Consider the following 16,384-nt stretch of genomic DNA (forward strand, 5'->3'; position numbering starts at 1 on the left):
AAATGTCAGCTATTAGAGCTTACCATAAAGAGAGAAAATTTTGTACATATGCCTTAATAGACTGGTTTTTATTAGTAACATAAATAAATGGAAGATTCTTGTGTCCAGATAGAGAGTTTTAATAATATTCCAGTACATTAAAGTACATCCATCTGAAAAATCAGTGTTCAAAATGGAAGTACCTTTCTGCCTTGTAAAAGAACAAGGAAAAGGTACGTGAGGTTACAGTATCCAAATAAACACCTGGTTTGTAGTCTTTCCATGCTTTCTGTCAAGTGAAATGTTATGCTCCCAAGTAATTTATTTTTCCATTTTAACGGTTTAGCTTTATAGCCATACTCCAGCATGAAGCAAACTGAAGTCCTTTAAACTGTCTTTTAAACTTTGCTGTCTTTTAAACTGAGATCTTACACTGATGAACAGTTAATACTGTGTTTAAGCTTCTTTTCAATAGCAGTAATTTTTCTGACAGACAAGTTGGAGCTTTGCGCTTGTTTCAGTTCTAGTTTTGCTCCATATAGTAAGCAACAAGCAGGAGAGGCATGTAGAAGAGCCATTTTTGAAAAATTGTTTATTTTTCTTCTTTTTCCTTGATTTGAAACCATATTTTATGCTGTCTGAAGAGACAATATTGCCATTTCTATTGAGCTGTAGAACCACTGAAGGATATATGTGCATGTAGCTGTCATTTATTGGTACCATTTTTGTGAAGAAACAACAAAAAATGAAAAGCTTCTGTTCTGGTTGTGTGTTCTCTGCCCTTTCTACATCTCCATAACACATTTCAGTCAGCTGGTTTCAATACATGTCTAGGTATATGCTCTAAGATTTTGTGGTTATTTCAAAGTTGGCTGCAAGTATAAAACTAAAACATTTACTTGAAGAGCTTGAAGTTTTAGTATGTGCTTCTTTAATATCATATGCTTTTCAGAAGTCAGAATACTGTAAAAAAAATTATTTTCCATTATCATTAACTAAAGTTTCATCTCATTACTTGTGGGCTTGAAAATAAAAAGTATAAAAATTACAGTCTCTAATTAATGTAAATTGCTTAAACATACAGTCCTGATCAGATGAAAATGTAGGCCTCTTTTCCATGCTTATAAAGACAGTAAATATTTTGAGTCCTCCATTTTAAAAGTACAAATTAAATTACTTTCTTTGGAGTTTTCAGACTGTATTCACGTGTTCAGAAGCATTGGGGTTGTTCAGCCTGGAGAAGAGAAGGCCCTAGGGAGATCTTACAGTACCTGAAGGGGCCTAGAGGAAAGCCGAGGAGGGACTTTTCCCAAGGGCATGTAGACACAGGACAAGGGGAAATAACTTAAAACTAGAAGAGGGTTGATTTTGGTTAGACATCAGGAGGAAATTCTTCACTGTGAGGGTGGTGAGATACTGGAACAGGTTGTCCAGAGAGGCTGTTGAGGCCTCATTCCTGGAAGCGTTCAAGGCCAGGTCGCATGGGACTTGGAGCAGCCTGGTCTGGTGGGAGGTGTCCCTGCCTATGCTGGTGGGTTGGACCTTGATGATCTCTAAGGTCTCTTCCAAGCCAAACTATCCTGTCTTTCTGTGATTATTAATAATGGATTCTTCCTAAAGCTAGCCTTAACAGATGAAGCTGACACATATACAGCAGAACATTTCACTTCAAAAAACTGTATGCTATTAACTTCAAGCAGATGTTTGGCTTAAAGACTTTCACAAACTAAATTCCAACTCTGTATTGGTTTCATAGTAATGTGTGAAAGAAGAATGTTAAAAATATATTTTCTGTAGTCAAAATGTACAACTAAGAGTGAACAAATTGAATGGTATTTTTTATTGGTTTCACCACAAATTTGATGCACCAGGCAGTGAGAGGAAATGCCATCTTTCAACTGGCCCTATAGCATTGTCTGAAAGGGAAATGAATTGCTGTTGCTGGAAAGCTGAAAAGATGAAAAAGTTCTCAGGTCAGGAATTTCCTATTGAAGATAGCTAAAGCGAGTCTTGATGCAATATATGTCAACAGAGTTCAAATAAAACATGCAACAAAAGATCATAAAAGTACTTTTTTAGTTGGATCGCACAATTCTTCTAAAGGGTTGCTACCCAGAAGCTTTCATCCCAAGTTCATCACAAGGTTGTCCTCCTCCAAAGTACCTTTCTCAAAAATGTGATAGCACATATTGCACAAACTGTTGAAGAAAATAACTGGATAGCAACCTTCAATCCAAAGACTGTATTATTTTTTACTCCTTTATGTTTTTCATTTTGAAAAACTATGCAATTAAATTTTATGCAACATTTCTCTGATTTATTGTACTTAAGGCTTAAAAAAATTTACTTAATTGTCACAGAATAGGCATTGGGGTGGGGGGTTTCAGGCAATGGGGCATTGTTTACAGCTGAACATTGAGTTGTCCTTTGGCACATGGAGAGGAGAACCAGAAAAGCTACAAAGACGATATGGAAACCCAGTGGTAATTAGAATATATATGTGAGCAAAGATGAGCATAGACACTGTGTACTCAGTTTCCATTAAGAACACTGTCTCTATGTTAAGCACCATGGTCTAGAAAAGAGAGAAAACCACCTTTAGTGTACCCCTATGCTGGGAACTCAGTAACCTGTCTGATTTTGAGGCTTCTCCTATCTGCTACAATACTATTTATTTTTGTTCCCATAGCTTTAAATGGTAAAAAATCCCCAAAACTATATGGTAAATTTTGCTGAAAAAAAAATGGGCAGTTTTCTTTTTACAAATGAGCTATGGAGCTTATGTTATCCTTTGTATTTCTTCTGTAACATTGAAATGAGATCAAGGATACGTCTGTTCCACATTAAAATTAGTACTTTGGTGATATGGACTGAAGTCATAGATTGATACTCTGGAAGAACTGTGTAGAGTAAAATTGTGTGACCTCAGGCATACATAAGGTCTTGTTCTGCAAGAGACAAGGGGGATTGTAGTTGAAACAAATACACAAATATGCTTCAAATGTAATATTAATGAATGTGTGGAACAGATGGTGTGCTTTAATTTTAGGAGTTACTTATCTGGGTATTAAAATAGTATGCACCAAGAGAGGTCATAATTTCTCGTTTTTATATATAATTTCTTTTTAAAATTTCATGGTTTAAAAGCAGTTTAATATGCTTGGTAAGCTGCTTCCTCCACCAGGAATAGTTTGGGATCCTCTTTCAGCTCTTAAATTACCTGAGTTTCAAAAATGTTATTTTTTATATATGAGTTTTAACTAGAGAGAATTGTGATTGTTATTGTAATTTATTGGTTTAGACAAAACTTAATTCATCATGAATGTTATATGAATGAATGTGCATTTCAGGACATAAAAAGCATGTCTAAAAAACCTGTTTTTTCTCCTGCAGTGTTAAGCTATATTTCAGAAAGTGAATTCCCTTTCCTAGGAAATTAATGCTGATTTGGTGAAATTCATATTTCTGAAGGACATAGTTATCAAAATTTCTCAAAAGCTGTTTTTCCTTTTGCCCTGATTACTTAGCTTTCCTCAAGTCTTTGTAACATAGATTTGTTAATAGAGGAAATAGATAATGGACAACACCAGCAGTTTGACAGAGATTTGTGGGGTTTTTTTCTGAATGTTTTCTGCTGCATTTACTTTTTTAATTGAACACCATGAAACCAATCACCAGCTGTCAAAACTTTGTTTTTCTTACATTGTCATTAGTATCTTTGTGTTTAATGTAAATAATACAATTGATGCTTTAGTGTTCCCTACCTGTAAGAATTCAGGTATTGAATGTGGAGGATTTAATATGCCTTCATTATTTCAAAAGATATGAGAGATTTGTTCTGTTTCTAGTTTTTGGGTTGTGGGTTTTTTTGTTGTGGTTTTTTTTTTTTTTTAAGTGGGGAGAGAGAAAAGTGTGATGAGGAAGCAAATATGACCAGTTGGAAAAGAAAAAGTTTTTTCTTAAAAACTTCATTATGAATCATGTGTTTGGTCCAAATAAAGAGCAATGAGTTTTTAACTTACAATGTCAGTCAGTGCAGTGTCAACACAGGAAAATCATTCAACCTTTGCTGTAATGGTGGAGGTCAGTGTGCAGATGGGAATGTTTTGCCATGTACTGAAAGTGACTTTAAAAATTATGTAGTTGGAATAAAATTACTTCTTTTGTGGATGGTTTGTTTTTATAAATGTCCTCATTAGGACTGGTTTCTCATCTTGTAGAACAATACTGAATAGGAAAGTAATTTTTTCTTTTTGCTAGTCACTTACCAGATTTGATAGAATTTATCCAGCTAGAATTCTTCAAACTAGGAAAAGATTTGCCTATCAGGAATGTCATTAATAATATAACACAGTAATATAATGATAATATAATTATATAATATATAGTATACAATTTCTAATAACAGTATTATAACATGATAATACATAGAAGTAATCTCAAGTAATCTGAGCCCTTTCAGTATACATATACTTATGAGAATGGTGCCTTTGAGACCTTCAGCTTGGAGGATCTTTCGTGCAGATCTTTAGGAATGCATAAATGCCATAATACAGGTGATTTTTTGGTGTCTGGTAGTGATGTTTTTTCTTGTCACTGAGCTTCTGAGTGCTGTACAGCAGTCTTGGTTTGGCTGTGAACTGTACTCATCACTCCACAGGCAGGGTTTCTTGACAGTGAGTAGCAACATACAGAGCACATTCAGGAAGGAGCATTATTTAGAATTAATTGCTCTTTCATGCTTTTCAAAAAAAACCTTGTATTTTTAATTTCTTTCGTATTCCACTGGTTCTGTTTTAATTTTTCACCCGAAAGAATTAAGGATATGAAAATTCTTATGCAACCTTCAACCCTGAAATTTTGGCACCACAGGGGAATCTTTCACAGAGCCACCTGGAAAGTTCAGATGTCTATGGTGCAGAGAGGTTATTGCTGTGAGTGTGTGTATATAGAGCAATTGTAGGAAATTAGTTCTAAGTACATATTTCTCCCCCAGTTTTTGGTGTCTGTGTGCATCCAGTAGCAAGATCTGATTCTTATTGACTTTAATTAATGGCATGGATATCCAGAGTGAGTTTGTCTGTAAAGATGGAAAAACAGATGAGAAAAGGATGGTTCCATCTTTTCTTCACCAGGGCACACACCCAGCTTCACAGAGACTGCAGCTGAAAGCAGTGGGAGTCATGCTGTGGTACCAGTGAACAGCAGAGAGGGAGGGACACTCACCTTTTTTTGCTTTTCTTGTTTTTTCTATTGGATTTCCTCTGTTTTGTTTGTATTGTGAAAGAAGTGGGGTTAGGGTCTGATTCTTGACTCTGGTGGCAGGAGGCACAAGAGTGGATTGCCACACTGCTTAGGGTTTTCTCCTTCCCTTCCCCACCCTGTGAAACATAATGGCTCTAGCATGGAATTTCTGTACCTTATTTTCGGATCTCAAATACTACAAGGAGGGAATTTCAGCACAGAGTTGAACTTTCACAACATGAAATGAAAGGTACACTCGGGACACACACAGTGCTGTTAATGAAGCCAAAACTGATACAGTTTCATTAATAGAGCTTTTGAGTGATTTCTGTGGGCAGGCATTTCCTTAATGACAGATAATTGGAGCAGCAAGGGAGTAGTTACCAGCAGTTAAACAAAGTCAAGGATCAAGAGACAGTGTTCAAACTTGCTTCCTCTGATTTAGCCATGCAGGCTATGTTAAGAAAAGTGGTGGTCACGTTGTTCCTGTTTGCTTTGACATCTGTGTCCTAGATCTTTTGTTCTATGTATTTATAAAATACGTACATCTATATGTATTATATATACGTACATTTGAATGTATAAAATGTATTTAAACAAAACAGAAAATAGAAAGCATAACAAGAAAATATACCAAAATCTGCAGTTGTTTTAAGTTAATACTGGCAGTGTCAGTGTTTGAGGTTTCTTTCATTAAGGTGTTCTGGGGGCCTATTGCTGTGTAATCTATGTATCTTGAGGCATATTAACATTTTGCTTCAAAAAAATCCAAGGTTTCTAGGAATTTTGCTGGACGTTAGTTGGCCCGTTTTTATTACCTTTTCACAGAGTATGAACTATATTTTGAAAGTACATTGATTTAAAAGTCCTGTATTAAATCTTTTTATTTGTTAACCCCTTAGAGTATCACCACTTCAAAAATCTGAAGTTGTAGAAATGGTTAAAAAACAAGTTAAGGTAGTAACTCTGGCAATTGGTGATGGAGCAAATGATGTTAGTATGATACAAACAGCACATGTTGGTGTTGGTATTAGTGGGAATGAAGGTCTACAAGCTGCCAATTCTTCAGACTACTCAATTGCTCAGGTAAGTCATTCCACTCTAAACTACTCCGATAAAGTCATTTAATATCAGATTAATAGTGGTGTATGTGTGCTCTGATTGTTTGTGTTCATTTTTCATCTTTTGCAGTTCAAGTATTTGAAGAACTTGTTGTTGGTTCATGGAGCCTGGAATTACAACAGAGTAGCTAAATGCATCTTGTACTGTTTCTACAAGAATATAGTCCTTTATATAATTGAGGTAATTTTCTGGTACAGTAAATGTTACTCCTTGAAACTAAAAACTTTATTATTTTGAGCTTGTTATTATTATAGTGTATTTTAAAGAAGCATTTAAACAGTCAAAAACACTACTACTGAATCTTATTTTTTCAACCAACTGATTAATAGAGTGATTACTGGTGTCAATAACTGTGCAGTTCACACTCTGAAGCCCTTTTTCAGGTCACTGTTGAACTGCAGGGCTGCAGCTGTGCAGAACATAGATGTTTAGTTACACTGCTGAGTACTTTTAAACGTGTTGATGAAGTGACTGTGTCTCCTTAGGCTCTAGCTTAGGACCAGGGAGACTTTCTTCAAAGTAGCTGACCTAGTTTTCTCACCTGGGATTTTAAATAGACCAGAGTCTTGTGAAATATCGTATACAATAGTATGAGAGGACTGTGTAATAATAAATGTACATTTATTGGTAGGTATTGGTTGTGACAGCAAGTATAGCTGTAATTTTCATGACATTCATGACCACAGGGTATGCTGAAGGTATTTTATCTTTTTGAATTTGTTTTCTCTCTACCCCATAATTTATTGTTCCTCTTTCTAATAACTAAATATGTATCTAGTAATTATGTTTCAATTGATTCAAACTTTATATTCACAATGATACCTTAGGTTCAAAGTTGGAAAATAATTATTTTGTTAAAAAGCTTATTCCCAAAATAATTTGTATAGGTGAGTTGTCTTTCCAGTTTTTTACATTAATGTATTTAATATTAATTCTTAAAAGTTCCTTTGTTTTTTTTAATATATTCTCAAATTAAAATCTTAAACATGTGCAGTGTGTATCCAGTTTTTACTGAAATAAAACTTTCTGTTAGACCTTATATAAACATTAAATAGATAAATATCAAAGTCAGATATATTTATGAGATCTTAGGATGCTGCAGTATTTGAAAATACTTGAAGCATCTTTTTATGTAGAAGTGTTGCAGCCAAAAAGCATGCATTTTTCTTAGCATACTTTTTGCCTTTTCTAAATTTCATTTTTTTTCCTCTTTATTGTGTTAGTAACTTAAATATATTTCAGTCCAAGTAGTAGCAAGTTTGTAACCCATTGAGAAGAAGTAGGAAGCCAAAAAATGCAAATCCATTAAAGATCATTTTTGCTTTAGAGGTGATGGCAGACTTTAGATCATGAATTTAAAAAGCTGAGTATCTGATTAAATGATAGACTTCCAGAAGTGCTGATTAGGAGTAGCTCTTGAGGTAGTTATAAAAACAGCATTAATATATGCTTTTTGTTCACAGAAACTTACAAAGTTGGGCTTTAGAACATACTACCTTATTTTTCTTTATTTTCTGTCACTGTCACCTGCAAGCACATTGTGAAATTATAACTTGTATCACATATAAATACACCACTGTTTGTATTCTTTGTGAAAGTTAAATGTGAGGTATAGAGATCATAGTCTAAAAATACAAAAGACTAGAATTAGTCTTCCTTCTGAGCAAATGGAAGAGCAAAGAGGTAATTTTTATATGGATGTGATCCTTTTATATATAATGCTTACAAGCCTTTTGCCATGTACATGCACCTTCTCTGGAAGACAGATGACTTCTATTTGAATTTCTGTATACCCCATGTTTGTCAGCTCAGAAAACTTTCACAGATGTTAATAGCTCATGTCAATACTGTGGGTGAATGGGCAGAAATTCATCATTGAATGTCTCTAGAAAGGACAACTGCCAGTCTTGAATCTCTCTTTTCAGTTTTTTGTACAGATCAAGCGTGGGAGCAGAGAGCTCAATGAGTATTTGTAAGCTGCTGCTTAATATGCAGAAATGCTACATCAGGAAAATGTCTGTGAAGCTTTTGTGGCCACGCCTTCTCTGTCTTGGAGTTTAGAAAATAATACTATGAAAGGCATGTCTGGAAGTTGCTTTAAACAAGTTTCCTTTTATTAGCTGTCAATAACTAAAAATACCTGCCTTTCCTTAATAGATGCATATTCTATCTTGAATTGCCTGCTCAGTACCAATCAAACAAGGAATGTAATAGATTGCATTTAGTCTGAAATACAGCTTTTTTTCCTAGGCATCCATGGAGTGATAAGACATAATAACCATTGGTTTCTTGGTTCAGAAAACGGTAAAAATCTATAGTAATACTCCTGCACCATCATTAGTGTTTGTCAATATTTAAACTGCTATTCATAAGAAACTAAAAATGGTCTGTAATAACTTTTTTGACTTTGTGTCTTGGTGCAATAGATATTTAAATATCGGCCTTATCTTTTATGAGGGACTAGTCCCACTAACTTTAGAGGTCATATTCTGATGTATCATTCTAAATTGCAAGAAAAAATGAATTTCTAATAGACTGGTGATGTGCATTATTAAGGCTGTACTGAGCCTCTCGCTCAGATAGGATAAGCATATGCAGAATCTCATATTTATTTTGAGGGGGCTGTCATTGCCTTATAATGATGGTTGGGATTGAGATTGATCTAGTTATTGAGAACTCCTCTGTGCATTAGTTTTGGCTTTATAATTACCATGACTGCATATAGTCTTTGTTAAACTATTCATTTTGTGAAGTTATGCAAATCTCCCAACAACATCAGATAAATTTTTCCTGTTCCTTCTTTTTGTTCTGCTAGCTAATAATGGCTAATGATAACATAACTGGTATCTGTTAAATAAGAAAGTTGAAGATCTGCATAATTCACTTATGTTTCACGTAGGGGAAAATTCAAATGAAAGAGTAAAAAACAAGAACATAAATAGAAGAAACAGATATGTGGAATTCCCATTAAAATTCAGTTACAGATCCCTAAACATGGACACTTGTAGCAATTTGAGTGCTACTACATAAACAGTTCAATTGTACCAAGCAATTGTAGCTGCGACACTCTGGGTTTAGGTCTGTAAACTTTGAATGTTGGTTTTCTTTTTTGTCTTTTTTCTTTCATTTCTTTTGGTGTTTTTTGTTTTTTTTTTTTCCTCAAGCCCTTTTCATTTTACTGCTGAGTTACACACTGTTTGCAGCTCATGTCCATAACTAAAGTTTACCAATTTCTTCCAAATTTCCTTTACCTGACACATCAGATGAATGTCTGTAGTCAGACCTGTTCCATGCATAATCCTAAACATGAGCAGGCTTTCTGTGTGCACTCACACTGCTGCTGAGCTGGAGAGTTTAGGTGCTGTTGTTCAGTACACTGTGGCTTGTTCAATGTATGCAAACTGCTCTGAGTTCAGTTTAAAATACAAACAGCAGAAAGTTACCATGCTCATGCCTGCTTTTTTTGTATTGTATGATTTGAAAACTTAGAAATGCAAGGGTCTTCATTGAAGCCCATGTCATTTTACATGAGCTGTGAACTTAAAGTTTTCATTTTGAATGGAAATTATGTAGCCACTGAACTATAAAATTTTCACTTCTTCCTCATGCTGTCTAAATTATTTCTTAAGGACACCTATCATCTCTCCTTCTGTGTATGGGTGTTGGATTTGAGCTGCTAAGAGTAGGGCCTACTCCTGAAGTGGCTGAGTCTGCTCCTAAGTTATTAATGTGCATAACATACCAAAAACTTATTTTGCAGGTACAGCTGCCTTAATAGTCCATCACAATTAGGATGAATAAATTTCCCAGTGTGAAGCAAGTGGGTTTTGTCACTGTTAACACTGTATTAAGCCCCATTGTAGTTATTTTATGTATGATTAAGAGTCTAATTTTCTAGGATCCAAGGTTTAGAACTTAGCTGTAGATAGCTTATTTCCTTCCTTTCTTATGAATTGAGATGAGGGCTGCATTTTTTATTCTTAGGGTTTATTTCTCCCTTTAGATCAGCTAATTTTTTTTCAGCCACAGGTGTTCTTAATGTGAACATTCAAAATACTATCTTGTAAACAACAGAAGATCCCTGTTTCTTCCTAGATTTTAAAGATGTGCTGTCTCTGGTAGTTTGTCTGGTAGGCACTAAACAGTCGTGCTTCTGCTGCAGAAGGTGTTGTTTTTAATTTCTTAGCCACATTAAAAGCTTTATCTTCCCAGCTGGTTTTTTGGGGGGTTTTTTTGTTTGTTTGGTTTGAGTTTTTTTGGTAGATTAAACAAGAGCTTTAGAACCCAGGGCTGCTACCAAATTTTGTTTATTCTTGGCTTGCATCTAGAACTCTGGCCAAGATACCTTCCAGTTCCTTTTTATACTGAACTGAACTAAAATGCCCATAATTTGCATGCTGTCTTTGGAAGAAAGTTAACGCTAAGATTTCAGAAGGTTAATACTACGACTTGGAGAATTTCTTTACAATTTTACCATAAAATGGTTTTCAGTTTAAGTAGCTTGGAAGTTTTTAGCTTATAGTCTGTACAAAATAAAACTGTATGCAAGAGGGGTTGTAAGGAATAAAATGTTACAAAGCATTTCTGAGAGGCTTGGTAGCAGCTTCATATATCTGTTCCATTGTAAATTAAAATTTGTCTTAAATACTTGCATTTCCTTAAAACAGTAATTTCAAAACACTTAAGTGATGTTTGCATTATATGCAAACACATTTAACAGTAGTGGGTAAATTCACACATTTCAGAGTAGTAAATACATGGAATAGATTCAGGAAATGTATTTAGGCCTTTCTTTTTAATTAGTATGTTACAACATTTTGGCTGCTAGTTGAATCAGGACAGGTTAATGTTCTTTCCATATACTCCTTGGTTATGAAGGGTCTATTTGCTTTCTATTTTATTTTCTTCTGAGAAAGTACTACTTCTTTTGAGCTCAGTCAGAAGTTACCAGCCACAAGATGTACACACGTTTTTGTCCAGCTACTGAGTCACTTACTCCATTAAAACTGCCTTTTTGCACCACCCAAATCCTAATTCATAAATTAGGAGTTCTAAAATTTTTCTCTACTATTTGATACAAACAAGGGAAAAAAGAATAAAATAAGGGGTAGATGACATAACAGCATCTATCCTTCACTCCTACTTGGTACTTTTACCATTGCTGTGGTAAAGCCTTACCCTGTCATGGGTTCCATGTATGAGTGAGGAACATTGGTACAGTTTGAAGTTTCAAATGGCAGCTTAGTGTACAAAGTCTATTAGGAGCTTTGCTTATGATCAGAAGATGACTTCTTTAAATCTGTAGACTCCTCACCTCATATTTCCTAAAATTTCTATTACATTAAGTACAATATAAATGCAGGGAGCTTTAAGAATTAATTCTTAAAGAATATGACATTTCTTCTAAAAATAACTACATCTGTTAAATGTTTCCATATTTAGATAGAGTTGCTCACATATCTGACTATGTTGCCCATTCTGATCTTGAATGCAAAGTGATTTTATTACTTTATTTATTTTCAGGTAGATATAAACCAGAACATGTTCAACTGTGTTGTAAATATGTTCTAGGGGTATCACTTATTGTGAAGCAAAGGAAAAATCTATTCATCCTACCTTGCAAAACATTTGATATAGACACGTTTCTCCTCTTTTTCAGATCTGGTTTGCATTTGTCAATGGCTTTTCTGGACAAATTCTTTTTGAAAGATGGTGTATAGGTCTTTACAATCTGGTAAGATGATTTATGTGTTCATTTATTTTCAACCATAATAGTGAAAGTTTCTTGAGTAAACAAGCTTTAAGTGAGTCCTCACCTCTAAAGTTTTGCAATTTTTTTTTTAATACATCTATTAGATGTTTACAGCAATGCCTCCACTAACTCTTGGAATATTTGAAAGATCCTGCCGAAAAGAAAACATGCTGAAATATCCTGAGTTATACAAGACTTCCCAAAATGCACTGGATTTTAATACTAAGGTAAATTTTTTTTTTAGATCAAACATAATTAAAGCAGAAATTAATAAGAATTCAGTATAATTATTCTTTTCATTCTATGCTGCTCACAATTTAAAATGAGGATGGTTTTGTTAATACTATTTCCAGTTGTCCACTTGTCCATCAATGGTGATTATCATACTTACCCATTTGTAGCAAGTACAGAAATGGACAACAAGCATTTTTTTTTTTTACAGCCTTGTTGTTGTTTTTTTTCTCTGCTAGTAATAAAGCTGTCTTCTATCAGCTGAAGTGATTTAGATCTCTCTGTCTCTGGGCTGTATGTATTGGTGCTGTTATATGGAAACGGATTACAGAAGCCTGTGGGGAAGTGTTGAAGAGGATAATAAGAACTGTCATTAGATTAGTAGAGGGAGGGACTTTGTACTGTTCTTTGTCAATTTGGAATTGTGATTTTATGGTTTTATTTTGAGTTTTGAGAAGAAATACTTGGAGTCAGTTAAGAATGTGTCAGGATCAATCAAAAGGAATCTGAAGCTCGTTTTGGTGGGAAGTGGGCAGCATTCATCTTGGAAAGACTAGCACAAGATCTTGTAAAAGAATGTAGGGCTCTTTTGTACATAAAATGTATACAATTTCTACAGATTTGTCCATAAATAATATCATAAAAACCTAATTAAACTTGTTCCTGAATCTGCAGTTTCATTAATACCGTGATATTTATAAAAGTTTCTTCTGATGTTACTTGACTTTTCTAAATAAAATCATCACGTTTCAAGTAATGTCATTTTAAGTTGAATTTCAGGACAATTAATTTCAATCTGTAGTAGATATGCAGACCTGATTCAACATACTTAGCCCTTGTATCTGTGCCTCTTGTACTGTAAAACTGCATGTAGATAGCATGCAGTTTAGAAACCCTATTTAGATAGAATTATTTATCTAAACTATTTTTGTTCACTGAAACATGAGATTTTTCTCCTTCACTTCATCTGTTCACCTACAAAAAAAAAAAACAAAACTGAGAGCTGTAAGGAAACGAGAGAATGTAGTTTCTTGTATCACTGACTGCTCTACAAATACAGAACTTTTCATGGTCCAGTAATACAGACATTGTAATAATTTTAATAAATAATGTAAGTCAAGAGTTACAATTGTTGGGGTTTTCTGCTCTTAAATAAGCCTATAATACTTTTATTATTGAGAAGATGTATTGTTAACTTCATTGGAAATTCTGTGGCTATTCCCATAGAACTCTTGCTATGAGTGTCTGCAAACTTCTCAGCTACAAAATTCCCACCTATAAGTTGAATAGTTGGTGTTAAAGATTTGGAAACATCACTGCCTTGAATGTTGATGCAGATGTTTGTTATGGTAAAAGGGATCAAAGGTTATGAGGTCATGACAAAGGTTAAAGGATTAGCGTGTGACAATAAGAATTGGTCAAGAAAATGGAAAAGTAGAACTAATTTTTCTTGCACCCACCTGTGCTTTCTGTCAAATAAAAACTTCTGGTAATGACACAGCAACAAGGAGAGACAAAGGTTAATGAGTAGCACAAGTTCAAATGTGCAAAGTATTGGAGCATAAATTGGATCATGCAACCTAGTGTAGTAGTATAATCTAACAAAAGATGTTGAGACATTGTGGGAAATGTGAGGCAGGCAACTTAATTTCAATTATTTGAACACTTTAACACTCATAATACACATCAGTTTGTTGCAATAAAAGCTGTGATAGTCAAAAGCATTGCTAATGAAAAAACACGGTTTGCATATTTTTTATTAAGTCCTTTTATGTCTTCATACAATGTTTTTTGGAAAGAGTCAGGATCTTTGCAGAAGCCATATTTTACAAATGAACATAAGTTTGAAAGTAAGTTTTTCATTATTTAGCAAGTACACTAAAGCAATTTTGATATGATGAAGCAATGCACTTCAAGAATAGAGCATGTGGAGAGAAATCTACAGAAAATACTTTTATTTGTCTGGTTTAGTTTAAGTTTTCTGATTATATTCCCTTATGTATGCATTTTAATTCCCTTCTGATTTGACATTAAAAGGAGGAGATAATACACACTTTTTTTTTTTCAAAACATAAAAATAAACAAATGACCCATGAAGTGCTAAGAGGCAGAAAGTGCCTGTCAGTTGTGTTACTTCACAGTGGTGGCCTGACAGAAACACATTTTGTGAATCTAACACACAGATAAAAAGAAAGGTCAGGGTTCACAGAGCTAGTTTATTGCAAATTGTTCTCATGGATTTTGTTTTCCCTTAGGTTTTCTGGGTTCATTGTTTAAATGGCCTCTTCCACTCATTCATTCTGTTTTGGTTTCCACTAAAAGCCCTCCAGCATGGTAAGTATTATGAAAAATAAAAATACAAATGTGTGAATGTACAGAATATCTGAATATCTTCTCTTTTTCCTCAGAAAGCTCTATAAATAGCAGGTTTGTATGATTAAATTTCAATATACCATTTGAAGAGCTAGAATAGATGCAGCATATTTTTAATGTTTTGTTTAAAATCTGTTACAAGTTCATATACATAAAGCTACATAACCAGGTTTTATGTAAACTGGGGAAAATGGAGAAAAAGAGACTGCTATGGAATTATGCTACTTTTTTATCTAATATGCTACCATATTAAATATCTGCAAGATCCTAAATCAGTCTTGTCCCTTACTGACACTGGTGTCTCTTACACATTGTAAGCTTTGAATGCTGATGTGTATTCCTTCTCTCCTGTTACTAAAGGGTTATACTAACCCACTAGTTTACATCTATATGAGCAGGCTTGTGACTGTGACAGATGAAACTGGGACATCTGGGACAGCTCAGTCCTGCCAGTCTTATAGTTTGACAGCTGTATGTGCACTCAAGCTGCAGAAGTAAACGGGACAGGAAGGAAAGCTGTGTGAATCCTGCAGCTTTTCTATAACATCAGTAATCTTCTCAGTTTCCCTGATAGAGCCAGGTAGTCTGCTCTGGCAGGTGATAGAAATATTCTTATGGACACTTTTTGAACTGTTGTGACTAGAGAGCGAGACAGTCACAGCTTCTTGTGCCCAAAAACATTGAGTGAAACTTCTTTAAGAGTATTTTAACCTCGGTGACTTCTGATGGGTAACAGGAAGTGGGTAGCAGTCTCCTTTCTCTGAAAGGCCAGTTACATCACACTGGGTGTGAATTCAGTGCAGTGGTTTGCTTTGGAGACTTTTAGACAGCCCAGGAGGAAAAAGGACCCAAAATATCAATGTATACTCTAAAACCACAACCTCAGAGATTTCTGCATTACATGATGGAGAAGTGTTTTGTGAGTATATGTGGTGAAGCAGAATAGAGTTCATGTGTGGATGTCAAAGCTGAGATACTTGGACAAGCACATGGGAGGGCACTTTAGTGCAGGCATCCTTGTCTCACAGCCCCTGGGCTAGAACTGACCAGCTGGCACATGGCCTCTGCAAGTCTGAGCAAATTGCCTTCTCTCTTCCTTATTTTATTCCTGAAGAAATGCCGGATGAATACAGGGACTAGAACTGGGACCTGGGGATTGTGTACATGGTGGGCAGTATAACCAGTACCTGCTGTGAGTCTGACTGGTGCAGAGTTCTGCATATAGGGGAAATGAGCACAAGATGGGAGCTGCTGTTAATTAAATCTCTGGCTGTGTATTTAAAGAGAAAAGGAAAGCAATACTGCTAATTTCTTAAGGAGGAGCTGATGAACAGACATTTACCAGGGAGAGGAACTTTCAAGATGAGGTATACAGTCTTCATCTTCTCTTAGCAAAGAAGAGGCATGGGAGGATCCTGAGATGTGAGAGTAGGAATGGGAAGAATGGAGGATAGCTCAGCTTTGTGCTTTGTGCAGTGATGAGTTCCACTCTTCCAATTGATGGGAACAGACTTAGGTGCCTGCCTATTTTATCCTCACTGTGCTATTTACTGCTGGGTTTATAAGGTAAAAGCAGCAGAGTGTATTATTTTAGAAGGTAAGTTGAGTTTCTAACATAATTCCTGAAATTGCTATAAGTTTTTAAGCACTGAAAATCATAAAAGTAATAGATATCTACTGTTC

General features: G+C 34.9%; 1 protein-coding gene across 10 annotated transcripts in view; it reads left to right on the top strand.

Moving 5' to 3' along the window:
- The window catches only part of ATP8A1 (ATPase phospholipid transporting 8A1), a 97,023-nt gene that overhangs the window by 58,608 nt on the left and 22,031 nt on the right, over positions 1-16,384 (top strand). For all 10 annotated transcript variants that reach the window (XM_071743645.1, XM_071743642.1, XM_071743639.1 and 7 more), the window contains 5 exons: positions 6,126-6,309; positions 6,415-6,525; positions 12,005-12,079; positions 12,202-12,324; positions 14,584-14,662. In XM_071743645.1, coding sequence (XP_071599746.1) covers positions 6,126-6,309; positions 6,415-6,525; positions 12,005-12,079; positions 12,202-12,324; positions 14,584-14,662 — 572 coding nt within the window. The remainder of the gene's footprint in view (positions 1-6,125; positions 6,310-6,414; positions 6,526-12,004; positions 12,080-12,201; positions 12,325-14,583; positions 14,663-16,384) is intronic.

This window comes from Heliangelus exortis, chromosome 4, assembly GCF_036169615.1.
Source record: "Heliangelus exortis chromosome 4, bHelExo1.hap1, whole genome shotgun sequence".
In the NCBI taxonomy this organism is placed as follows: Eukaryota; Metazoa; Chordata; class Aves; order Apodiformes; family Trochilidae; genus Heliangelus; species Heliangelus exortis.